Genomic DNA, 26,739 nt, shown 5'->3' on the forward strand with positions numbered 1-26,739 from the left:
ATAATAATAATACCTGGTACAGTATCTCTTTTAGGGTCATAGTGGAATGAAAACCAAACACACATGCACTCAATGCCTGAGTGAATAGTGTGCAAAGAAAGGAGACTTCCCAGACTAAGTTAGCCAGATAGCGATACCCAGACTACGACCAACATTCATGTCACATCAAAAACTCTTCGAGACATTCGGAACATGAGGCAGACCGGTGACATTCAGCATTCAACAAGACTCCACAACCACAAAATACGACATCAATCAATACAGAGGCACACATTCACAGACAAGACAGGTGAAGAGGCGAGTAAAGAGGTGGGCGGGGTTGGCTCCTCCCCCAGTGCAAGTGGCTCTACCTTTTTTGTGGGCAACCGTCCTGTTAAAGTTTGCAAGAAACTGGCGCTCTCAGTGTGCGAAGACATGCGATTGCCACAGCGCTCCATGGCCTATGGGTGGGATGAATGGAACGGTGACAACAAGGTTAGTGGAGGAGCAACGGGAGCGTGGGGTTGCACCTTTTTCCTCAGCACACAGGGAAAATGTGTCTGCTAGGTCACCCACACACACACATGCACGCTACACACCTTTGTGATCTCTTGCACACACTTTTCATACATGGAGACACACAACAATTAGACACTGGACATGGCCACAACACAAAGTGTTGTACCCATAATCTAAAACAGTCAGATAACATTGGTAGTTTGTGTACCTTAAAGAAGGGATGCAAAATGGCTGTAAAACAGGCAATGAGTTCAAGTAAAGACATTGTATTGGTTTTCATTTCTTGATCTTACAGCCATTGATTAATGGTGAGCCATTCCGCATCCCTCCGGATAAATACAATACTTCAGACATGTAAAATGGCATAACAATAAAACATCCTACAATATTAAAGATATTATTATTGGTAGGTAGAGTAACATAATGTCCCATCCCAGGTTGATAATGTACGTGCTCTGTCAATGGTGGCACAATTCATTTAATATTGTAATCTGTAATTACAATATGGAGAATTAATTTTAGCTTGATATTCATAATAAGTTGTGAATTAGTGACAACTTAAAATGACAGAAGACATGACATCACATGAGGATGGAAAGTGAAGCTGACAGACATCACACATGTAGACAGACATACACTCTCACTCTCAGATACACCATGCTCCAGTGACAAAGTGAATGCTATGTAGGTTTAGTAGAAAGTCATGCAGGGATACTAGCTGAGCGTGAAGACTATGAGGTTAAAGCAGAGAGAGTGAATAATTGTGTTAGAAGCAGAAAAGAAGAAAAGGAAATAATAGATCAAATAAAATGAATGTAAAAAACAACATCTACTTTACTGATGAAGATGATTTCTAACACTACTCCTTTTCTCTACTACTCCAAAAATCCTGTGAAATATACAGACACAAAAAGATCACAGTGTGTCTTGGTTTAACTGTAACTGATCACTGTAAACCCAAAATGTCAGGCAAGCTTGACGGAAAGAAAGCGAGGCCAACAATGTTCAAGAAATTGCTGCCATGAATAACTGGTAAACTAGCTCTGAAATATTTGGATTTAGACTATGTGTCTTTTTGTGCAAGTACTGAGAAAAAGGGAGGTGTTAGATACGTAAATAAGTTAGAGGGATGATGCCCGAGACACCAACATGAGAGATAGAGGGTCATGGAGGTGGCTGTGATTCCCATGTATGGGATCATGGTAGGGTTGTGATTTAAAGTTTACCAGAATACTGTAATATTCCGAAGTTTTGGTCTTTTATGTCTTTGTGTTAACCTAGTCACTAGGAATCTCTATACTCTGCAGAAACGTAGATGGTTGACAATCATAGTAGTGTCACTTAAAATTCCTCCACAATCGGATATGATCATAACAACAGGATATAAAAATGGAAACTTTGAAATACTTATAAGGGAGGATATGGATTGCCCCGACCTTCGCCGTTCTTTCGGTAACTTTAGCAAAGTACACAAATAAACCAAAACTCCAAATATCCCAATATCCCTTCAATGTGAATAGGGTGAGTTGTTTTTGCAGTGAGGCAAAGTGGAGGACGGGGCATTCATAAAACCACCTGCATGGTTTCTGGAGCGGACCCAGGGCTGGATCCCCAGGGGGCACTCTTACAGCCCATGGTGTTCACCCACGAGTTGGAGCGGTCTAAGCCCTAGGCGTGCCAAGGTCAAAGGACACAAGGCAGGCAGGAAGCAAGGGAATGAGCGAGCCGCACGGGGGAAGGAGGAGGGAAGGAATAATGACAGGTTAAAGAGGTTCAGAGGTCAGGACTGCTGGAAGATGCCAAAGGACCAAAAAAAGGTTAGCTGTCAGTAAATTAAAAATCCAAATCATCACCACAGAGGAGCAAAGCACATAGGTTATCTCTCTCCCTTTCTCTGTCTCTGTAAGAAATAACTTTCTCTCCCTCAGAGACAAGAGAAGAAAGGTTTAGTTAAGTATTAGCAGCAAAGGGAACATCATCAAACAAGGGGCTGCATTCACTCACTGCTCAGGTACTTTTGGGTTAGATAAAAAATTTATACAAGACAAAATATATGACAACACATAAATTAAACAAATAATAAGAAGAAACAAAGAAAACCAGAGACTGACAAGAGTAAGCATTTCTTTATGTCTTCAAAAGATATATGACTATTGAAACAATGTGCTCTTGTATCTTCTTGACAGCATCCGTCTACTGATGTGACCGTAAACTAAATGTCTCTCTTGCCTTTCACAACCTGCAAACAGTGAGCATTGTGTGTTTATGCGTATGTGTGTACATCAGGTTGCTGTTACAGGGGTTAGAGAGATAAGATGTCCAATCTTGTGTTTACCCATTGGCTATACAGTTTACATGTTGATAAAGTAGTCCCCCGGGTCACTGTGCACATGGAAGGCCTCTGCCTTGATGTGGTTTAAGATCTATATGCAGGTCTACAATAAATCACAAATGAAGAGAGCTACTGGACTACAGCAATGTTAAATATTTAACTCCGATATCTGACATCCACAGGCAGTGTGGACAAGCCAAATATTGCAATAGGGCTGCATAACTGCAACCATTATTAGCAACGTCTGCTGGTTCTGTCTACATTAGGACCACCTGTGAACTCTAAAAGAACTGAGATAAAACAAGTTTGAGCCTTATGTTTAACCAAAGGAGATTGGATGACCTTACCTTGCTGCCAATGATGGAGCGGACCTCATCGTCAGGAGAGGTGGGTGTACCAGAGATGTCAGGGTTACTGTTGCTAAGGCTACGGGAGCGGTTGAGGTTGAGGCTGGCTGGTCGAACAGCTGAGCGAGCCATGGTGGCATAGTGAACTGAACCTCCCAACCCTCCGGGGCCTGGGACAAGACACAGAGGAGGGAAAATTACCTTTAACTTTGTTCCCTATACCCACATTTATATTGGTACCAACCCTGCCTCTGTCTTGGCAGTGGATGGTTGCTGGGAATCCTGTATGACACATCAAATGCTCTAATATTAAACTGAGGGTAATTTTAATTTTAGAGGGAAGAACAATTACACACAGATTAGGATGTACAGTGGTGGGCCATATCTACCTGTTACAGATGAGTTGGGGTCTGTGTTGGGCAGGCAGAAGACAAAATAGATGTGGGAGGAAAAAAGCAAAACATAAAAGAAATAGAAGAAGAAAAATTATGGCAGGTAGGTTTGATAATAGAAACCCAGTGAGGATAAGTTTGGGGTTGGATGAAGTTAACTTAAAAAGGAGAAAACAGAAAAACAGACATAGAATAAAGAAAATATGAGGTGGTAAACTGTATTGACAGTAAAATACCTGGAGAGGGCGAGTTGGGGTCAGTGCTGGGCAAGCGGAAGACGTAGTGGATATAAGAGGACAGCAGACCGTTGCGGCCATGCATGTCCTGGCTGGTGTCCAGGTACTTATGCAGCCGGTTCACTATAGATGCCATGACTTCGAATGATGCCTGGCCCAGATTCACTAAACACACAGACATAAAAAGAGGTACAGACCAAAGCAAAGTGACACGTGCAAAAATACAGACATCGATTAGGAGTACAGCATATACACACAGAGTTACAGTATGTGTATGGGCCCACACAAATCCCTTTTTAGTCCCTTTCTATGTCCAAGCTGTTGTAAAATCACAGTACAATATCATACCTATCTGCCCAGCAATGACTGGCGGCCGCACTACAAGCAACACCAACTTGTCGAGCAGAAGGTGAAGGAATCGAACCACTGGCTCCAGCTGGGAAGAGTTGAGTGCAGCAATGCTTGACTTGAGCTCGGCCTCCAGGTTGTTCTCCATGATGCGCATGTCTCCTATTCTGACTGGGAACATGTGCTCGTCTAGAGCGTGCACCAAGGCAAAGAACTTATCCAGGTACTGATCCTAGAGAGGAGGAGTTGTAGGGGTGGGGCCGCAAAGGAGATGAGAAAGTTAGAAATTTGTTGGCAACACAAATGCAAGACAATGCAGAAAATGGTATACAGAAAGACACGGATGGTAAAGGAACAAAAGAGAGGAAGAGAGAAAGAAAGGATGAAGATGGATGGAGAGAAAAGAAAAAACATAACAGTGTTAAAGGCACAGAAAGGTGAAGGAGAAAAAGGGGGAAAGGAGTTGATAAACAAAAGTAAGCTTGGATCTTCTCGTCTGTAAGTTGGCTCACCAAGTGGAAACTACAAAACGAACCTTACTGCGAGAACACAATAGAATCCAGCAAGTCTAATCTGCGCCAGGAGCAGTGATTTATGAGCACATTAGTCCCAGTTAGGCTCCTAGGGACCACAGTCAAGCCCTCTACACTCTGGCCGACACAGAGATGGAGTAGACCCCAGTAAATTACTGGCGAGGCGAGCTTCACCCAGTAATGAACCGGTGGCAGGGTGGAATTACTGTCTAAATTTGAAAACACTGTGTTTGTTTCTCTTTAGTGTAATTTAAATTTTAAATAACCTGTGGGTGATGCTTATGGACATCATTATATGGTAATTGATATTACATAAAAACACTTATTAATTCTTATTCTTATTTAAGTCTTTAATCTTCCAGCACCATTTTCCCTCTGCTCAAATATATCCAGATGATAACAGATAAGATGAGACAGAGTGGAGAGGATGAGAGGAGATGAAGCTTAATACACAAATTCCCCCAAACACTATTGTATACAGTACTGTTACCTGCGTGTGGATGGTTGAAACAGTCACCACTTCCACATTAAATACTCCTCGATGGTTGTCCACCCACTTCATCCCTGGGAGAGGAACCTGGAATACAATAATACCAGAATAACCGTGCTGCACTGGCAAAACAAACATTTTCAAGCAGTGCAAATAAACGATTGGTCACTGTGCGTGGAAGGCTGCGATCCTTCTTAAATTAAAAAGATTTAAAGGCTGTCCGAAGCCTTTCCATTTCACCCTTTTTATATTACAAAGGGTACTCCAGGACTCTCTGACAGCATGCTGGAGCATAATATATTTCTCAAAAACACAATCATTTGATTGTGCTCAACACTTTACCTGGGTTGCCTGCGACACATCAATTCTTTACCATACATGAAAAAAATGGAAATACATATTTCCTAAATTTATACCTTTTTCCTACTTTAAATAATTCATTCATACTTTAAAAACACTCTTTAAAAAATGTGTCATACATCTGGTGAGAGGACAGAGTAGGATTGTGGTGGTTTTTCCAGAGACACAGGCAGACAGAAGTGCCCTGTCCGCAGACGCCCATTCTGCAGCATGGGGATCCACTGGTGGAAGAGGGAGAGAAAAACAGATCAAAAGAGAATACAGAGGACAAAAAACACACAGAGGATATTATTTTGCATTTAGTATACATTCTAAATTTGCTGTGATATCTTTAATGCTTCACATATAAACTTAAAACTGTGTGTTTTTTTACAAGATGAGAACAGTCTGTGACTGTGTGGAAGAGAGAATCAACCTAACTGTGTGTAACACAGGCGTGAATGAGTATGTCAAGTTTACACCTACGCCTGCATGAACACTGCAGAACTGAGCGCACAAACAGCTGTGAACTTAAACCACAGTAACAGACTACGTGGTCATTGCAGCTGTACGTATAACTGTTACCTACCGTGTATCCCACTGGGGTCTCCAGTGGTGTGTTCTGCTTCTGCTGGCAGCTGACGTGGTAAAAGGTGAAGAGAATATGGTGGTGGTCCGACAGGGAGGCAGGCAGCTTGATCTTGACCTCATCATGAAAGTCAGGGGATCTGTTCATTAGTACAATTAGTAACAATGATATGAAACTATTCAACAACAGTATTACAAGCTATTTTACATTCAATAAATAGATAGAATAGGGAAGACAGTCACCCACAATAGATTAGTTTCCAAACTACATAAAAACAAGTCATGTGGTTCAGGCTGTCATCTCAAGGGCATTGCACTTACACATTCCAGTTCTAATTATATCCACATTAACTATGGATCTCCCATTGCCTGAACTCACTATATAACCAAAACAATGTCTGGCTTTAGACAAAGCTTCTGCTGGATGGATAAAAGTTCAGTTTTTACTGTTTTTACATGTTTTTAAATAGGAAAATAATACATATCTATAGGGTCCTCCCACTGCTTTACCAGAGGACATTTACAAATTCAAAACTACTGAAAAGGTTTTTCCCATGCTTTAAGATAACAGCTAGACAGACATACATACTAGCTACAGCCTTGATTTACTTCATTTTCATCCGTCCAAATCTAATTAAATCTTTATCTATTCTATTTACAGTGTTTTTATAACTTGGAAACCTTTGTCTCAAGACAAAGCAGGGGTACATAGTGGAAGTCAAGTAATCTAAAAATAAAGAAATTACACAACACATCATAATTCACTTCAGCTGAATTCTTTATAGTCCCCCAGGAGGAAACAAACAACAGCAGGCTCATCGACAAACCAACTAGGATCGCCTTAAAGCTGGAAATGACTAAATCTGCTTAAAAAGTTCACAGAAGGGCCCTCATTTCTCATGGGAACAAACATTTTGGTTATAGACCAGAAAAAGAAAAATCCTCAAGGCGGAAAAGTACTAGAAGCAACTTTTACCACAATGGAAAAGATAATGGGTTATTGGCTGAGCACAAAGGTGAATTTGTGGAGTGGAATTCAGACTGTAATTGACCATTACCAATAAGCACATCTAAGGTCTGGATTAAGTCCTGGTGCATGATTATCCTAGTCACAGTGGTACATTATTCACAGGTTGATTCATTTTAGCCTTGAAGGTGTGATCCTTGGGTGACAAATGACAAACCGCTGGATGTTGTAAAAAAAACAAAAAAAAAAAACACCTAATAGTGGTGATAAAATTTTAGAGACCCCTCAGCTCTTATGTCGAGATGGAAGAAACTTGTCCCAAGGACACCACTTGACCCAGAAGGTTGACACAACCCATTCTTCAATTAATGCCATCAAAGATATATATTAGGTCCAAATGTTTGGATATTTGAATTAGTGTAGTTTTACCTCCATTTCATCATCATCACAATTGCAGGTTCCCTACTGCACTCTTTACAAAAGATGCCAAAAGAGAAAGAACTTACCTGTTATGGTACACCACAGCAGTATAGGCTTCTTTAGCAAAATCTGCACAGCTGGACTTCCCAAATATCACCTTAGGGATAAAAAGAAGCCATGTTACATGTTAATTATGACTCTTTGTCAACATGTATTTACCCAGAGCATACATATTTGTAGAACAATGCAGTGTTGTTACATTGCTTTTACCAAAGACTACTACATTGAACCAGTGTTTTCACTTTACCATCAAAAGGTGAGAGTCATTAGTTGTCAAAATAACAGTACATACAACTAGGATGGCTGACTAAACTAAATTCAAAAGCAAGAATTGTTTCTCATCACGGCGTACCGGCATTGCATTGTTTGGATCCTCTCCATTCATAAATTGCACTTTGACTGTGATGTTGCGGGCAGAGCCTTGGCGGTTGGCAAAGTTAAGACTCTGAGGGTTCACATACAGCAGATTCCTAAAAGACAGACATGGATACAGACACAAACAGAGAAAAAAAGATGCATTATTAATTATGTCATTTAAGTAACGCATGTACAAAATCATTAATTTTATAGTATGTAAAAGATAGAAAGTAAGTATTTTTCATCATTTAGACTTTTACATTACATTCCTTCCAAAAAAAAAAAATGCATATAGCAGAATTACAGCTTTAAAATACATGAGTTATATGGCTTCCATTAATAACTGTTTTGGAAATAAACAGTGGAGTTTAGCATCCATACAACATCTGATAAGGCTGCATAGTAACTTATCAGATACTCAAAATACATAATGGAGTTTCACTGTAGATGGCTATTTGTCTAAAATAATTGATGATAATTTGAGAGATGCAATGAGAGGTTGTTATCCCCATCAATCAAACTGTAAAGCCAGTAACATTAAAGAAAACAATTGTGCATCATCACACCAACCAGGTTAACCTCTCTGCAATGTGTAACTTACAGTGGACAGCACTTTGTTGAGCGCTGGTCAAGAGAGTTAACCATCATGAAAATCACATTACATAACATTACATTATGTAACAGCACACTGTTTCCTGGCATAAACTGTATGGTGGGCCTGCATTGATTCTGCCTCACAACTTTACAGTTAAAACATATTAATGTGTTGTAAGAAACAAAAATCATGACCATTGTTGTCGGCAAAAGAAATGGTACTGTACTGTACAAAACACTGGTTGCTAAACTGTTGGGAAGGGGGAGGACAATGGGAAGTGCAAAGTAACCCACGATCAGCTGATAAACCACAATGACGTAGACAAGTCTGTAGGGGATGGCCCCACAGAGACCACAGCTGGAACCACAACTGACAAGAAAGCGTGGGAATCTTTCTGATGATTAGATTAGTTACCACCCATCTAGCATGTCCTAACAATTACAATGGAAGCTTTTAAGTGGGTTGTTGAATTTGAACTGAAATAGACCCCAAGATAAATTTATTGTGGCAGATCTGAAATACCCATATAAGCACAAATAGCAGTATCACTGATTGGTCAGTTCTTCTCATCAGATTCAACTAAGGTTAATCAGTACTCAGGAGTACTGTGAAAGCAAACTCTGTATGGCAAACTTTGAAGATCTCCCAATATAATCCCAATTTTCAGATGACGGCTACTGACCTTCCCTATTTTGAGCCTAGTGGCTACATAAGGGTTTTATTGTTTACTGACTCTAAACACAGTGGTGCGACCTTATTTTTTTTCATCGGGGTGACAAGATGGGTCCACTGAAAACCTTGGGGTGGCACACCAAAACCAAATGCCAAGGGGAGGGGTTGAAGTTCAAAAGCAGCTGGCTGCTAAACTGATGCTTGCATGCATGATACAAAAATACAGTATAGATACGGATACAGCAACATGGACAATTAAAAATTTGAATCAAATTAGAATGGAGAGAACAAACATAGCCAACAGGCATCATGTTACGTCAGATGACTGCTGAGGTGGTTCAGTGCCATGTTTGAAATTTGAACATGGCAGTTACACAGAGAAAGGCCCCAGCAAGCCATGTTAGGTTCAAACCCCTAACCCTCTTTCTGTTAAGCCACAGTGCTAACCACTGTGCTGGCATAAAGGATACTGAATATCATTACCAGCTTTATGCTGATCAAGCAAATTCCTGGCGCATTCACTCAATCCATGGCCACATTTTTCCTTTCTGTAAGACCCTTTCTTTCTGCACTGTTCCTATGTAAAGAAAAGTAGCAGTCCTTCATTACTGAGAACTGAGGTAATCCATCCATATAACCGCAAATTACCAGAGAAAGCTCATTACAATGAATGTGTGGTATTTTAAGGTGCACTTTAACAGCCAGAGTGCTAAAACGTTTTCATTTTAAAACAAAGCTAACTAGAGGCGATGTGCCAAATATCTCAGTATTTTCAGTATTTGTGACTACGTAACTTTTTCATAATAACGTAACAATCTTCCCTTTGCCACATGCCAGTATGAATAAGAAACAATTGTAAGCTTTGATTAGCCAGAAAAGGCTATGACTGCATGACACAGCAATTCTTCTCCGCCTTTTTCACACCACATAACAGCACAAGCTTACTTTAGAGGTTGGGAACCACACAGCATCGAGTGCCAAAAGTATAAATATTTATATTCTAATTAAATACTACACCAAGTCATTTCACTGATTAGTTCCTCCTCCCTCTCTCTGGCTGAAGGTGGACATATTTCACCAACATTGCAAGTCTGCGTGAAACAACTTACTAAGAATTTCCCATAAAGACTGTTTTTTACGACAGGACTGAGTGCACAGGAATGATCCTTTAAAAGCTGCAAGCTAATCAGTAACCTATATATTCCCCATTTCATGTCTGGTGCCACTGAAAAATATCACACAAGGCATGACAAACTTGAAAAAAAAAATGACAAGGCTGAGCAATAAAACTGAGATGATGAGTACACACTGTCCAAAATCTCCAACATCATTCATGCCCAGAAGCTCAACCCTGGCATAGATGACAAGCTCACTCCCTTCCCCACGCAAAGAGAGAAGGAGGAGGGAGAGAGGAAAAGAGAACGTGGTACTAGGCTGATTCAGCAGGATGCTAAATCAAACCCAAGAACATTAATTACACACAGCATTATCAATCAGAGCAAAGTGTGTGCAGGGTTATAAGGTTTGAGATTGATCAGACTGACGATCCATCAAAAACCTGTGATGGCCATTGTTGACTTTCTGCTGATCAGCTAAAGCTCTGCACCACAGATGGAGAACAGGGTAGGGTGTGGTATGGAGAGGGGATTGGGGTTAAATGGGTGGTAGAGAAGGGGGGGATGTATAGGTCATTTGCTCACTGCTGTGATTTGTTTGTTCAGGAGAGGGAGGGCTCGAGGGGGATTTGGGAGGAGGTAGGGTACAGAGCTAAAACATAGTAGGGTTTAATGATCAGCTAATCCGCCCCTCCTCTACTGAGAGGGCAGTATATAACACAGGGCAGCCTGCTGCTCTCACATCATTTAAACAGCAAGGAAGCCTAGCTTATAGGCAGAGAGAGGGAAAAGACTGCAGAGAATAGCACAAAGTAGAGGGAAGCAAGAGCACTGAAACACTGTTAGAAAATATTTCACAATCCAGGATTGGACAAGAAAGTCATGATGAAGCTGTTCTGCCTGTTGCTGCTGCTAGCTACGTCGGCTACTGTTGTCCCTCTGGAATCCTCAGGTAGAGAAGAGTACCCCACCGTGCCCTCGCAGGCCTCTACCACAGCACCAAGCCCAACCGAGGGAAAGTCTCGCTTCGCCATGCTGGATGATGTTCGTCTACTTGCAAACGGTCTCCTTCAGCTAGGCCAGAGTTTAAGGGAGTTTGTCCATAAGACCAAAGCCCAAATCAATGACATCTTCCAGAAGCTGAATATTTTTGACCGTTCTTTTTACCAGCTCTCAGTAGTCACATCAGAGATCAAAGAGGAAGAGGAGGAGCTGAAGAAAACCACCAATTTCTTGAAGGCCAACAATGAGGAGATCAAGAACCTGTCGCTAGAAATCAACTCCAAGATCAACAACATCCTGCAGGAGCGTACACAGCTGCAGAGCAAAGTGGGGAGCCTCGAGGAGAGGCTGAAGGGACTGTCGGAGACCATGGTCCCTGTTGACCAGCTCACTGAAATCACAACGCTAAAGGTAAGCAACTGATATGTGCTGAAGCAATTCCTCAGAGTTCCTTATTTAAGACTGCATCAGTGACAGTGACTGGATAATATATTCACATCAAAAGACAAAAGTAAGCCAATAAAAACTTGACCAAAAGTTTCCCTCAAGTCGAGTTAACAATGGAAATGCATTTAATGAACAATTATAATCATTAAGGGAAAAAATACTAAAGAAACCTGTACTTCGACAGGGTCAACAGATGCTCTTTAAAACATTGATGCAACAATTTTTATTGTGTATTTTCAGGAAGTGATTGAAGCGCAAGAGAAAACAATTACCAATCTGCTGAATGCTGTGAGGGAGCAGCATGATCAGCTCGACAACCAGAAAATGAAGATAAAAAATCTGGAGGAAAAGGTAGACAACTTAAATTCCACAGAAATGGAATATGAATATGGGGAAGGATGGATAGATATGCCTTACTCTCTATGACAGACAACATAATTTAACATTGTGGATTAATTTGCACTCTTTTGCAGATAAGCATTGACAGTTTTCAAGATACAGTCGATAAGCCAATGGATTCAAACTCTGCAGCTTCTGATATGTTCGAATATCTGACAGGAAACTCAACTGGCCTGGAAACAAATGGTAAAATTATTTGAAATGTATTAGCAGTTGTTTGTTGGCATAAACATAAGATGTAAAGATGTAATGTAAATAAAATTAAGGAGGATGCAACAGTTTGGGGAAATTTGAATGCATTCAATGTGATTTTCTTCATTGTGTTTCAGAGCTCGCCAAGGACTGTAGTGACTTGTTTAACAAAGGAGAGACAAACAGTGGAATCTATGTTATCAAGCCAAACCAATCGGAGCCATTCAACGTTTACTGTGAAATGGATTCAGGTGGGTGACAGTACAGCAATCTGAGTTCTAAGGGAGATAGTAAAAAAAAAGTACTGACATGGGGCAGGAAAAACGTAAACGTCTGAGTGGCTTCAACAGAAACTTGACTTGAAATATGTTTCTGATCCATTGCCTAGATGGGGGTTCAACTGTCATCCAACGCAGGGTCGATGGTTCGGTGGATTTTGACCAGACATGGGACAAGTATGATAAAGGCTTTGGAAATCTGGAGAGTGAGTACTTATATCATTTGGCAAAACCATATACAATTTCCATTTTTTGTATTCTTAATAAATACACATCAATTAATAACTCTTAAAAAGGGATACTAAACAAATAAATTGTTGTGCAGTCTGTACTTCAAAAAGGAGCTAAGGGAAAGTAATAACACTTATAATAGTACAAGTACTTCCTGTAGGCCTGGTCATAGGAAATAGCAATTGTTAAATATCAGTCATTCAGTATCAGTCATATCAGTAAGTGGCTTCCTGTATTGTCTGAGTACACACATTTTGGCAGCGTTCTCTACAGAACTCACTGACTCAGACAGCAGCTCACTGGTTCAGTCATACTACCTTCCAAAATAATGGCTCCTGCAGGCATGGATTTTAGTTGCAACGCTCTTTCACAACTACCAACCTAAGAATGATTATACCTTACATTTACATGAAGCAATCCCAGACAGAGGCAAAGTGCATAGACATGCATGCTTGCTCTGATTAAAGAAGGCTGACTCTAAAATAACTGAATAAAAAAAATTGTGCAAGGGAAATTATCAAAAAAAAGGTTCAGGAATTTCCTATTTGAAATGAATAAAATGAAATCTATAACCTTTGAAGATTCCCTGCTAATAGAAAGAGGGTGACTTTTTTTCCCACATTAGAAATATCCTAACAAGATAAAACCTGATTAATGTCTTATGCAGAGGACTTCTGGTTGGGCTTAAAGAAGATCCACAGCTTTACACAGCAGGGAGTTTACATCCTGCGTATTGACTTGGAGGACTGGAAAGAGGATAAGCACTGGGCTGAGTACCGCTTCTCACTAGATGGTCCCTCCAAGGACTACACACTTCATGTCAGTCACTTCTCTGGTGACCTGCCTGATGCCATGGCCAACAGCACCAGTATGAGATTCTCTACAAAAGACAGAAATAATGACAACCAAAGAAACTCCAACTGCGCTCGCAATTACACAGGTAAACAGTTTTACAAGCTGATTCAGCACACGGGCTTCCTGGTGACCTGTATTTCCATCATAGCCATAGAAAGAATATACTAAAACAATGTTTTTTTGGTGGTATATAAAACACTTACCAAAGAAGGTCACTGTGTTAAGTTTAACTTGAAATGACCAAGTTTGGTTTATATAACCTGTGTATCTTATCTTGACCCTTTGGCAGGTGGCTGGTGGTTCAATGGCTGTGGAGAGACAAACCTTAATGCAAGGTATTTGTGGTTGAGGGCAAAAGGACGCTCCATGAGAAGGAGGGGCATTCATTGGAAGCCCGGCACAGGACCCTCATATTCCCTCAAGATGACCAAGATCACCATACGACCAGCTGAAGGCCTTAACTGAACCCCACAAGTCATACCTTCTCTTACAACACTACTGGCATTTTTCACAAACACTGATTCTAACACTCAGCCAACACATTCCATAGATGGGGAAACACAGACATTTTATATGTCTACAACACCAAATTATTAGTTTATCTGCAACATTAGGCTGACTGCTTCCTCACATTGTTTTGTCTGAGGTTGGTGCTGGCTCACAGATAACGAGCCAAAAATGGCAGAATATGCTGAACAGTCATAATGATGCAACCATGCCACGCAGGTCATTAGCCTATTGGGTCAGATCCAGCCGGGACAGTAGAACTGTCATTATGCAACATTTGCAATCACTTGCAAAATGGACATATTGATCCATCCGTAACCTGATTCAGTGGCTGCATAATGTCAAAGTACTACAGCAGAAAGATAGAAAACTATGAGGGATATAATATAGCAGTTCTAAAACTGAGATTGCTTGGCTATCTTTTTAGTGAATTTAAATGTATTTGACAGCTTCTATGTTAGCTATTTATCTTTGTGGTGTAAAACTGTTGCATGTTTCAAGAAGCTTCAGGCACAAATACCAACCAAGGTTATTACATAAAGCATGCAAATTATATAAGTCAGGGTTCAACAAAATCTCAAAGTGTTCATACTGGTGAAGTGTTGTGAATGAAGGTCTTGTAATTTTTGTCCTGTATTTTACACTGCTTCAATCCCAGTTTCATGGGGAAAAATCTACAAAGTGGGGGCAATGTCAGCTGTACAAATACAGACCAAAATATTGGAGATTTAAAGCTTTGGCAGCACACTGATGAAGTTTTTCCCTTTGATTGTTCAATTTTTTTTTTTACTCTGTAAAGTATTTAAACTACGTTCATGCTATTATCTGATTTATGCTGGTATTGTTAGAAAAACATAATTTCTGTGTATTTCCTGTTATTGAGTCATATTGACTCTTGTCCATTAATAGAACATAACTAACTGTACTGTAAATGTGCCTCATACTAACATGTCATCCTGACAAGTAGCTACATGCTCTAACAAATCATATTTATGAAAACAAAATAAAAATCATGACGAAATGATTTAACATGACTGCATTTTTTACAGTGTGGTGATCTATAACTTTACTACTAAAGCAAAATAAGCCAAGAAACTGACTTCATATAATTCTAGTATTACATGTAAGATGAAGAACGGGCTGCCATTACAGTCAGTAAGACAATACATTCATTCATTTTATGGTTCAGTATAAACCATAAAACAATATGTTGTTTTCCAGCTAAGGGCCTGTATCCTGCTGCTCACAGCTTATAAAAAAGGGGTTGCTTGATAAAGATTAGTAATCTGCGTTCAGGTTCAATCACCTCATAGAGTATATCTGACATATACTTTAAAGAAAACGTAGGGATGGATAAGAATATCAAACAATAAGGCTTCTGGAAAACTTGTGATCACAGACAACCTTCTTTTTGCAATACAATGATTAAAAAAAGAAGAAGCAGATTTAAAATGCAACATCATATTTCCTTTCACCCAGATATGTTGGCTCCAGCGGTGGATCAATTAGGTTTGGCATCAGTTAATCTACAATAGGAAGGCACCTGGTTATCTGCAGACAAACAAGGCCTGTGGTAGCGAGACCGTGTCAGCAGCAACGTACGCTAATAGGAACATCTCTCAACTGACCTTGACAAAAATAGGACTTGTTCAAACATGAGGTGAACATTAACAAGCCGGTGTCAGTCATCAATGTGCAAAGCTTAAACAGATGTGTACTGGTTTTTACAGGGTGAAGATGTGTTTGGGCTTTGATTGAGGTTGTCATCCTTCACTGACTCAGTGATTACTAAAGTGAGAGTTTGCATGCAGCTCATGAAGCATTTGGCATTTTGCTTATATTCACCTTTAACAAGCTATCAATGTAACTCTCCAAAAAAGCCCAACAGGGTAGGGTAACTGCTTAAATAGATTTCAAATTGATTAATTTGTCTTCTTTAAAGTTAAAATAGTTAAAACCTGCTTGTATTTTTGCAACCTACTGACAGGTTATTTAGAGAAAGCTTTATCTTGACAAATGAATATATTTTGCAGACAAAAATCAAATGAACTGAAAGATATGAAACGAAAACAAAAAAAAAAAGTTTTTCTGTACCTGTATGTGGTGTTTGGCACATAGACGTCCCTGGCAGGGAACTCCAGGATCTCCCTGGTGGGGCGTACCCTGCTGTCTGGGTAAGGTTTAACCTGCAGAAGGTCAGGGGTCAAGCAATAGTGGGGGTTCTCTGGAGCTGGAGAAATGTCCAGCTTCAACTGGGCTGTGGTGACAACCACAGAGGACAGAGCGGGAAGGGAGTGTACAAGTAAGGAGGTAAAGAAAGAGAAAAAGGATACATTAATTTGAAACATCAGTGGTTCACGTCTTCAAATTTCCAAGTAATTCAAAGGAAACATCATGCCAACTAGAGATGTGTGCCAGGTGCCAACAACTACTAAGAAAACAGAACACTCGATTCATGTTTGTACCTGTGATGGGTCTGAGCCTCCTCAACACTGAAGAAGGCCTTCTCATGTCAGCTAGGAACTTGTACAAGTCCTCATCACTCAGCCTGTCCCCCTCCTAAAACACATATGCAGCATATAACAATTTAATTAAAAAGATACATTAGAGGATATATCCCTCTTTGTCTGAGTATTCCAAGAAATCCAGAAAATACATATATTTCAATATTTGAGACTTGTGTGTGTGGTATTTGTGACCTGTTTAAAGAAGTTGGTGATGGTAAGTGTTGCAGGTCTAAAGCCTGTCAGACTGCATGACTCATCTCCACTGGTGGTCCTCTCCAGGGAACGCCTTCCCATGATGCTCGAGTTCCTCCGTTCTGACCATGAGCCTTTTCTCTCTGCAGACAGGCAAAAAAAACAATAATAGCATTTTTAAAATCTTAAATTCTGATTATTGATAACTTTTCTTTCAAGGGATGCTACAACAGGTTCAAGATTAATCCCATATTTTATTCTGTCCAATGTGGCAGAAAATTTCTCGGCTCTGCCTAGCAACAAAATGGCATACACCACATACAGCATCAAAGATACCTTGTGAGGTTAAGGGTTAGACAAACACCAAAGGTCAAACTCAAAATAACACACCAAAAATCAATATGACTGGATACGTTGGGTGTTTAACTCTCTGTTTAAATTTGCGTTTCTAACTATTTGTTGTTGAAACGTTGTTTTTAGATAAAGATTTTAAAGTGTGGTAATGTATTGAACATGCCCATAAGTCTGATGCATGACTGGAGGACTCTGTCACGGTCTCTGTCCCTGATAAGTGCATGTGACATTGAGGCTGTGAGTGGTTAGAAGTATAAAAACATTAACCAAGGTTTTTTGTGCCTCCACACTGTGACTGCACAACTTGATACTGAAATACATCCTGTATGTTTACAGGTACAATCTGAAGGGTTGTGTTAAAAGGGAAGGTCAGACCTGATAGACTCATCTCCAGCTCTGTATCTCTCTCAAGACTGCCAGCACTGTTCACAATGTTCATCAGGTGGATGGCGGTCCAGGCGAAGGGCATGCGGTAGCGGCCAAGACGTTGGCAGAACTGTTCTGACTGGCCGCGAAGCTTCTCCAGCTTTTCTTTATTCTACAAAAAAAAAACATGTTTACTTAAGGTAGTGATTTATATTAAAAAACATTGCTACATTAAAGTTTTAAAATGGATAGCACTCCTTAAATTAATCTATATTTAAAACTGAACATTTGCTCACATAATAAAAATAAAACTTGTACTGTATTACAACACACCTGAGACAAGCCTCAAATTCTTTATGTGCCATTCAAAATATAATTCACACTGATCATACCTTAGCAGCATCTGACTCTTTGAAGACCATGTAGGGCTCAGCACACTCTCCAATATCACCTTGCTGCAGTACCTTTTCCAGCTAGAAACAAAGCACAAATTTTCCATCATGTACAAGGCAATAAAAGTTATAATACAGGACAAAGACTTACGGTCAAATATAAGCCAATCGTATTTAAATGACGGTATTGGCCCACATATAAGACGACACCTTCTTCTGGAAATTACACTTGGAAAAAGTGGAGGTCGTATTGTATTTGACAACAACATGTTGTCTCCTCCAAGTCTATTTATAGTGTCTTTCAGGGTTAAACCAACAGGAGCTTCTAATGGCTTGTGTAATGTTCTGCCGCGATTAAGGAAATAATGAGGGAAAAAATCAAAAGCGTCTCCCAATGTCTTTACTGCAGAAACGTGGACTGAATCCTCTTCAGGGATGAGGAGTCTCGCTTCCTTGGACTAACCTTCCCCAACAAGACTACTTTTTTCAAAAACAGGTGTTGGAAATTGCCAAACAAGACTTGACAAGACATTATAGAAATGATATCATAACTGTCTGACCTTAATGACAAGGAAGACATCCTGGGAGGGGTAGGTGATGGAGAATATTGCAGAGCGTGCCAGCGTGGAGATGGCTGCTGTCTGAATGTGGGGACGCAGCATCGACTTCGTCTGCTCAGAGTTCAGGTCGAAGAAAAAGTTCTCTGATATCTGAGGGACACATCCAGACAGACACACACAATAATTATAAGGTGATCATAACATAGATGTTAAATTGAATATTATGGCCACAACATCAGAACCATTAGCATTTAATCATAATTCTCGAGTGACTGACTGTTACTGCAACCTGATTTCTTGCTCATGCTGGCTGACAAACATGATAACATTTCAGTGACAAATTACCCACTTGTGAAATAATGGCGCTCCTGTGCAGAGCAATATATATATGAGACGTCTACTTATCAAGTCAACTGCTACCCTCTAGTGTTTGTCAGCTAACAGGGAGTGGAAAGACCCAGCAGTGGATGGTCTTCTTCAGATAGATACATAGTTCCAGTGTATGATTTAACTGCATTCCTACAAGCATAACAGGGCCACAACATAAAATTTTATAGTCCACTCATCAAATTCGTTTTGGCCTCCCAACAATTTTAATGGTTTGCAGAAGTGACCCAACAACTCAGGGCTGAGGAGGCATTGTGGAAAGCATAACAGCTTACCTTTTTCTTTTCCTTGACATCGTATAAGGCCAAACTAGCAAATATGGGTTCAATTTCGATCTCAAACCTTCAAGGGGAGAGAAAAAGGAATGGGTCAGCAGAAAGCAGCAGTTAAATAAAAGAGCTAAAGGGCTTTTTTTCTGAAAAAGGCTGTCCACCACTTACTTCAAGGACAAGCACTTGACGAGTAGCCTCTGGCCAAAGTGTTCTTTAGGTACTTCAGGCACACAGTGGCGCTCAATGGGCTCCTCCTACACATTCACACAGAAGATCACATTCAAAAATCAGTGAATATGATCAAAACGACCATGCTGTGAAAACACTTAGACTTAATTAATACTAATTTATTCATAACAAATAAAATGACATCCTGGAGTTATTTGGGTAACGTGTACATGGGATGTGACATGAAGAAAAAGCTTCCAGCCTAGGTAAAGGGGTAAACTCTACCTCATCAAGGGCGGGGTGCAGAGCAAAGAGTTCACGGTGGCGGTTGGCCTTGCGCTGCTCTTCATTGTGCCTGTCGATCTCTTCATTGGGGGCACGGTCAAGGAGGTGAGGGAGTAGGGCATCGGGTAGGGAGTTCTTCAAGTCAAAGATGCTGCAGGCCCAGCTGCCACGTGGGGTGTCATCTATAGACATCGACCGCCGCTTCATGTCATCCTAAAGGACAAAAAAACACCCAAAAATGAGTGTCACAGATCACCAACTCACTTGCTCAGCATTTTGGTAAACTCTTGTATCAAAATAAATATGGTTATCCAAATGACATTTTCAAGAGGAGATCAAAAATGAAGATAAATAGATTTGGTACCTGGTCATCTTGGTAGGTGCTGTTGTCAGGCATCTCATCAGCCTCAAACACTTGTTTGGGCAGGCCTTTCTGACGCTCCTTCTGCTTGTCCAGGGTGTTGGGGTTAAAGCCTGTACCAAGCTTGTGGTATCTGAGTGAGCAAGCAGTCATTTAGAACTCTGTCCTTAACGTATCCTTGCTCAAAATAGTTATATTACACTATTAATATAATATTTTGCAGATATAATCCAAGCCTTACTTTCTGTTGACGACGGCCCAGTCTTCTGTGTAGGATCTGACACAGTCTCTGACATGAGCATCAGTATCCCTGCAGAACAGACAGACTTAATCAATCAAACAAAGCTTGCTTTTAATAGCAAAAGTCAGACTTTAAATGCATTAGTCTAAGTGAATAAAGATAGCAGGTCACTTGACTGGTGTCATTTAATCTTTCTGGTACATCACACTTTGAAGTACACTTGCAGTGTTTGCGCCACTTCTTCTGAAATACCAGGAGTCAGAGTTACAGAATATAATGGTGTCAAGCCCACAGGAATTTTGTGTTTAAACATGTGGTGCAGCTGTTATAGTTACAGTACAAAAATCCGTATCTAATACAATGCAGCAAGGAAAGCTGAAGAGGTAAGAGTTTGCACAGCCTCACGGCCAAAGCATACAGTTTAAATAAAGTGACTTGGCAAATGTTTGCCATCAAGTGAATGATAACAGATTTGGAAAATGGAATTAAAATGTGGATGAAGTTGTAAAACAAAATACAAATGAAAAAAAATATTTCCCTCCAAATTTAAAATTTAAAAAAACAGAAAGTATGGTGAGACTGTACCAACTTCACACCTGCTACTACCACCTACAGAACTCCAACCGCACAGCATCCTTACCCTTCCTCTGGGACGGCTTGCACCACTGTGCGACACTCCCTGGGTGTGTAGATGACCTCTATATCATCTGGGGGAAACTCAATCAGATCTCTCAGGGGACCTGACTCAACGATGGGAGGGTGAGTGATGAGGTACTCCTCAAAATCCACTGGCTCCACCGCCTCTGTGAGGGGAACCTGGTGGGCGATGAGAAGGAGGGAGAAGGAGAGATCAGAGAGATGGGAAAAGTTAATTAGCTGTGAAGACATAGTCAGCTTTTCAGTTCTCCTGTCTGCACCTCTTCTTATTTTTATTGTACATAAATGTCTTGGTAAAGTCTTAAAGTCACTAGTTTTTAGTAATGGCTTCGGGGGATTGATTCCCTATACCACCTCTGAAGAAAGTAGCAGAGTTATGGCTTATTAGTCAGCCTATGAATCTGCACCAAGTACAGTACCAATGGGTCCAAAACATGAGGTAATTTCTGTTATTTCTGTTGAGACAGCAGTTCTAGCTTATGGATCAGCTTTCCATTCCAAACAGGAAAATTAAGTAACCAGATTAACAAGTGTGCTACTTCAAGCTAAGACTAATGGTTTCACTAGCCTGCTTCTGTAGTGATGGGAAGATGTTCCGTTTAAGTGTAAATGTCTGTGTGTGTGTTTGTCTCGGTCTCCCCCTCTTGAGGAATTTGAACACAAATACCTCTCACAGTTTAATTAAAAGCCAACTGTAGCCTAATTAAGGAGGCAAGGGGGAGTATTTGCAGTGTTCTGACTCAGGGCTGTTGAAGGTCAATTGGCACTAGCCCTCTAACAAACATAATGTCTGGCCTCACACACTCGTAACCCTAGAAACATCGCAGCAGAGACTTGATGTGGTGAACAGGCCAATCAATGGGTATCCCTGATGGTATTTAGCAAGAGATTAAAAAAAAATAACAATTGTGCAGCCATTCAAATAACCACCAGCTCAACAGAAAATGGCACGGGTTGTAATATTGTGGTAAGCTTAGATCAATGTCAGCAGGCATCCCTACTGTTCAAATACTGCACTTGCTTAATGATACATGTCTAACATTTAACCTACATCTCAAAATGTTGAAGTTTAAATAAAAACTCTACAGTTGCGCACTGAGCAACAACAGTGAGAGGTGTATATAAATATACATATAAATATATGTGCACAGTATGTTGTTTTCAAACCAGCCCAGTATGAGCAGACAGTTCACTGGTTCATGCGTTTGTTTTCCCAACATAGCACACACAATAATTGTATTTGGCCAAATGTGAAAAATCAACAGTAGCTCAACTGTTGAGAGCACAGACACTGGCATTGTAATGTAGGCTGGTTGTCTGACGTTTTCAAACAAAGCAGTAGCAGCAGCTGTCACACTAGCATAATGATCCAAGACTGAATGTCAATCATGTTTCAGTTTCAGTAGTCTTTGAGACCCCTCACCGTGTTGCTTGTTGTGGTCCCAACGTTGAGGTTTTTGAAGAGTTGTGGGGAGCCTCCATACTGGCCAGCTATCTGTTTCCTGACCTCTGCTGCCACAGTCCTGCAAACAGAGGAGAGGCAGGTGTGGAGAGAGAAAGAAATGAATACAAATATGTGGAATGATACACAAACTAGATATAGTTAGCGTAAAGTAAAAAGAGGCGATAATCACAGGTAAAGAAACAAAACAATAACATAGCAACATTTTGTCCAGAGTAATGATGGGATTCGAACACAGGTGATTCTGCGATACACAATACTGAACATGCAGCTATGATGCATTATGGTGAATACTAAGGCAATCTTGTATAACACATCCTAATACCTGTGCAACTGAAGAGGAAACGATCCTCCTAAAATGGCTAAATTATGCAACATATACATAATTTAAGGGGGTCCCCATATCGATTACCCTAATGGTTTAAGGCACATACCCTATAACTACAACGTCCACGGTTTGACATTGTTTTCTCTCCCTCGTTGTGTCTCTGAAAACTAACTGAAACACTTCAAAGCCAGTTTAACCTCACAGTTCAATGAAATACTTTAAATACCCCAGGCACAAGTGATAGCTGGGGGGATATTTAACTGTTATACCTGGAGAACTTAACATTGCAATTACTGTTAACCCAAAGTGGCTTATATTATGTAATTATATTGTACAGTACTGTGAAACTTCACCCTCCCCTTCCAAGCGTGTAGGTAAGCCTACGGTGGCCACGAAAGGCCCTATGTAGAGTCAGTGTTTGAGCACTGTAGAATATTATATTAAATTTCTGCCACTTTCTGCCGATAGTTCCCCCTAAATCCTACACAGCGTTCCTCCAAGTGGCTTAAGCTGTCAAAGGCAAGGCTAACTAACTTTGAAGATTACATTTCTGGCCCTTTTAGGATTTTCTCTTTGTGTCTCTGCTCAGTCTTACTGTGTCGCCTCGAACAGTATTATATATTACACCCAGAGAGAGAGAGAGAGAGAGAGAGAGAAGAAATAAAAGCCTCTGGACCCCAGTGGTCAGCACAAAGCTCTTGGTTTCCAACCCATACGCAGGTCCTTTAAATCACAGCAACCACCAAAACCACTCAGAGACCTTTGCCTTGAACAAAACAACTACGCAGCAAGTAGCCCAAAGTAACACAAACAAATAACAAATTAGAACCAAGGATAAAGGGTAGACACTGAAGACTCAAGGTCACGTCACACAGGTCACACAGAGGCTATACGGACTCAACAATTATTATGGTTAACTATGATTTTTCATTACCAAGAAGCTGCCCCATTTCCCTTCTCCGTTCTCAATCCTGAAAGCAATATCACAATAACTAGTTTCAAGGTTACTTTAAACTCTTGGTCATGATTACAGTAATCACGACCAAGGATGAGGTGTGATCCAGTCAGCAAAGGTCGCAAAGCCACAAACGTCTGACCCGAGTCTGGTTTTTCTCCAAAGCCACCGTAGTGCTGAGTTCATCACTGTCCCCTCACAAAAAGTACTGTGTATACAAACCGAAATTATCCTGAAGCCTGAGGCGAGGTTGTGACACAGACGTTTAAGCTTATCGTCTCACCCAGGAAGGTAAAATAAAAACTGCACGGTCCAACTTGTCAGCTTTAGATAACATTATACTTGTAGCAGAGAGCCAGCGGCCTCTGCAGTGCAGTGTTGTCCCCGCTGGAGAAAGTCAGAAGGACTGAACCGACAAACACATTCCACAGTCGTCCCCGATGTCCCGTCAAGACCTTTACTTAGCACAGAGGAACAACTTGATTAAACAAACAGCCTTTGTGGCTCTATCTCTTAAAGATGGTAACAACAATAACTCCCAGGAACAAAATATAAACTGGCGGCAATCGAAGAGCATAATATAAGCAAACCATTCAACTGAAACGTGTGATTTAAAAGCCACTGGCAATTTACTCACTACATTTTCCTGAACATGCAACATAAGCTAACTCACTTCCATTACTAAAGGTCTGCGTGCTTAAACAGCTACAATACAGGCACTTATTTCCACTGCTTCATGGATAACATGAGTACGGTAAACAGTGTCCACTACTGAGTGTTAAAAACAGTGAACAATGGTTTAATCTTTATCCATTCGGGAAAGTTTCACTGAGATTCAAACAGTTGTTTATATCACAAAGACCTGCACATTATAATGTAATTTGGCACAATGGACATCCATAAATGTGCCTTTTCTTAAGGTTATAATAATGGCTGCATAATTCATCAAAATATTATTTTAAGAAAACACAATATGGCCATGTAAAATATTGAAATCTCAGAAGCTGCAATTTTTAAAATGTTAACAAAACAGCATTTTAATGATAAGTACTGTAGTGTTGCAGAGATGCTCTGGTCTACACCTCTTGTGGTCCAGGTGTAAGAAAATATGTTGTATATTGTTTCGTACAGATCCAAACAAGATTACATTTGTGATCCAAAACTTATCACTCTCACTCAATCAGAGTCAGAATCAGAAATATGTTTTAGGAAGGTTTTTACAACTACGAGGATTGTGTCCAACTGGTGCATAAAATATACAAATACGAATATACGAATCACACAGATAAATAAAGTACTTTCAAAATATAAATACATAAAGAAAAGAAAACTGTGCAGAAGACAGGGGTGCATTAATGTAATGCTATAGTATGTAATCATATTGCAAATCGCAATATCTGTCAAAATAATCGCAATATGTTGTTTTTTAATGTTGAAAAAGTCGTCGTCTTGTCTTTATGGAACATTTTGAAGCCATAGTTTGTCATATTGTGGTAATAAGTGGGATTACAAAGTACAGTACGTGTGGTATCATTGCGTATGTCCGTATGTTAGCTGACATCTATGAATCATCCTGTCATGAGGAGGGTGCGTCCAGTCTGCGTTCATCCATAACAAACTTAGATGTGGTTTGGATTAATACATGGATACACCTCCAGTCCTTACGACAACAACTTGCATGATCAAAGCAGCAGCAACTTCAGAATCCAGCCCTATAGTGTTGGTTGAATGGTTAAATGAACTTATTGTAAAATGTAAGAATAAAAACATTTAGGAACAGGTGCGTTTTGCATTTTGTTTAGAAAATGAAAACAACAGTGACAGCAGACCCCACCCCCTCCTTTCTAAAAACACATCAGATCAGGGTGTAAAATCTTATTTCAGTGAGAGAAAAACTGCACCAACAAGCAGGCAAATATAATAGTTTTTGCTCAATAACTAACCCAAATGACTTGGCTGTGAATTAAGTAATCAGCAATGGCAGTAATTAAAACACTGTTTATGTTGATAGCTCTCAGATCTACCCATCTATATATATATTATATATATTATTATATATCTACCAATCGTCTGGGATGATGGTATTTGACAGCTAGCACAAAGCCCTTTGTTAAAGAGATTACTTTGATCCGTCTGAGGGGCGGGGAGGAGATTATAATATCGGCATCTGATAGCTGCTCAGGGAGACTTTTGTTCCCTGTCTTACTGTATAACAAATACCTGCCCTCTCATGTCTTTCTTTAAAAACAAAAAAACTCTACAAACTTCAGTTAACATCTCTTCTCTTCCCAGTGTCCCTAGCTGCTCATCGTTAGCTACTGTAGGCTAGTCGACTGTCCACAATTAACGGTTTCCATTTAACTGTAAAAAAAAAAATAATAATAATAAAAAATACTGAAAACCCGACTCCTGTTTTATCAAAATTAATTTAATACACCCGTATTACATGTCGCTGTTTTGTTGGAGAGAGGAGAGACAGTTAGCTGTGTCGCTGTCTGTCTGGGTGGGTCTGAGCAGCATCTCTTGCCCATATAATAGCTAACAAGCGGCTAGCTCCGGAGCAGCCAGGCTGTTGTGGCAGCTGGGCCTCCTTCACGGGGTTCCTCTCAGCAGTGGTCCGAGCCGGGCGACCTAAATACGGGCGACTAAGTGCTCGGTGCCGCCTCGTTTCTGGGGGTCTTGGGTCCGTTTTACCTGCTGATTTTCTGGGCGAAGGCGCGGCGTTCAGCCATGGCAGTGGCCGCTGATGTGCTTTCACGAAATTCCCAGGCAGGCAGGCAGGCTGCAGGCAGGCTCCGGTTTCCACTCACTCACTCACTCAGGACGGCCACAGGGAAAACTGGAAAACGGGAGAATGGGATCGTTACCGTAGTGACCGTGGTTGGTGCGCAACAGAACACACCCAGTGAAAAGCCGCTGCGCATTGTGCTGTGAGGAATAAACGCTTAACAGCTTTGTTTAAAGGGTTTTTATACTACAGGCACTATTATAAACCATTAAATATGTTATAACGAAATGCACTTGTACTTAATGTGTAGAATAGGTTAAATCT

At 40.4% G+C, this 26,739-nt stretch overlaps 2 protein-coding genes across 14 annotated transcripts in view; one reads left to right on the top strand and one right to left on the bottom strand.

Annotated features, from left to right (window-relative positions):
- The window catches only part of dock7 (dedicator of cytokinesis 7), a 44,430-nt gene extending 17,894 nt beyond the window's left edge, over nt 1-26,536 (bottom strand). For 4 of the 13 annotated variants that reach the window (XM_035652651.1, XM_035652650.1, XM_035652654.1 and 1 more), the window contains exons 1-24: nt 26,382-26,536; nt 22,366-22,465; nt 20,926-21,101; nt 20,286-20,354; nt 20,048-20,177; nt 19,684-19,896; nt 19,399-19,484; nt 19,234-19,300; nt 18,572-18,721; nt 18,012-18,092; nt 17,629-17,791; nt 16,900-17,042; nt 16,666-16,759; nt 16,295-16,457; nt 7,903-8,020; nt 7,577-7,647; nt 6,105-6,243; nt 5,656-5,757; nt 5,177-5,263; nt 4,154-4,385; nt 3,806-3,970; nt 3,567-3,587; nt 3,178-3,347; nt 351-440 (exon numbers count right to left, since the gene is read on the bottom strand). In XM_035652651.1, the coding sequence (XP_035508544.1) occupies nt 351-440; nt 3,178-3,347; nt 3,567-3,587; nt 3,806-3,970; nt 4,154-4,385; nt 5,177-5,263; nt 5,656-5,757; nt 6,105-6,243; nt 7,577-7,647; nt 7,903-8,020; nt 16,295-16,457; nt 16,666-16,759; nt 16,900-17,042; nt 17,629-17,791; nt 18,012-18,092; nt 18,572-18,721; nt 19,234-19,300; nt 19,399-19,484; nt 19,684-19,896; nt 20,048-20,177; nt 20,286-20,354; nt 20,926-21,101; nt 22,366-22,465; nt 26,382-26,419 (2,868 nt within the window). In that variant the 5' untranslated portion in view covers nt 26,420-26,536. Of the gene's footprint in view, nt 1-350; nt 441-2,073; nt 2,167-3,177; nt 3,348-3,566; nt 3,588-3,805; nt 3,971-4,153; nt 4,386-5,176; nt 5,264-5,655; nt 5,758-6,104; nt 6,244-7,576; nt 7,648-7,902; nt 8,021-16,294; nt 16,458-16,665; nt 16,760-16,899; nt 17,043-17,628; nt 17,792-18,011; nt 18,093-18,571; nt 18,722-19,233; nt 19,301-19,398; nt 19,485-19,683; nt 19,897-20,047; nt 20,178-20,285; nt 20,355-20,925; nt 21,102-22,365; nt 22,466-26,381 lie in introns of all 13 variants that reach the window. The other 9 variants (XM_035652663.1, XM_035652662.1, XM_035652658.1 and 6 more) reach the window with 5 other exon arrangements.
- On the top strand, nt 11,054-15,224 carry angptl3 (angiopoietin-like 3). The gene is made up of 7 exons (XM_035652667.1): nt 11,054-11,702; nt 11,979-12,089; nt 12,212-12,323; nt 12,467-12,580; nt 12,718-12,813; nt 13,506-13,778; nt 13,983-15,224. Exons 1-7 carry the CDS (start codon nt 11,172-11,174, stop codon nt 14,156-14,158), a joined length of 1,413 nt encoding a protein of 470 aa, XP_035508560.1. The 5' UTR covers nt 11,054-11,171; the 3' UTR covers nt 14,159-15,224.
- Nucleotides 26,537-26,739: the final 203 nt, after the last annotated feature.

This window comes from Morone saxatilis, unplaced genomic scaffold (assembly GCF_004916995.1).
Source record: "Morone saxatilis isolate NCDOM2014 unplaced genomic scaffold, NCSU_SB_2.0 Contig12, whole genome shotgun sequence".
In the NCBI taxonomy this organism is placed as follows: Eukaryota; Metazoa; Chordata; class Actinopteri; family Moronidae; genus Morone; species Morone saxatilis.

Bases quoted from the DNA above. Each gene is read 5' to 3' on its own strand.
- angptl3 (XM_035652667.1), top strand. From the start codon at position 11,172: ATGATGAAGCTGTTCTGCCTGTTGCTGCTGCTAGCTACGTCGGCTACT. The intron at 11,703-11,978 runs GTAAGCAACTGA...GTGTATTTTCAG, and splicing joins CTGAAATCACAACGCTAAAG to GAAGTGATTGAAGCGCAAGA. The intron at 12,814-13,505 runs GTGAGTACTTAT...TGTCTTATGCAG, and splicing joins AGGCTTTGGAAATCTGGAGA to AGGACTTCTGGTTGGGCTTA.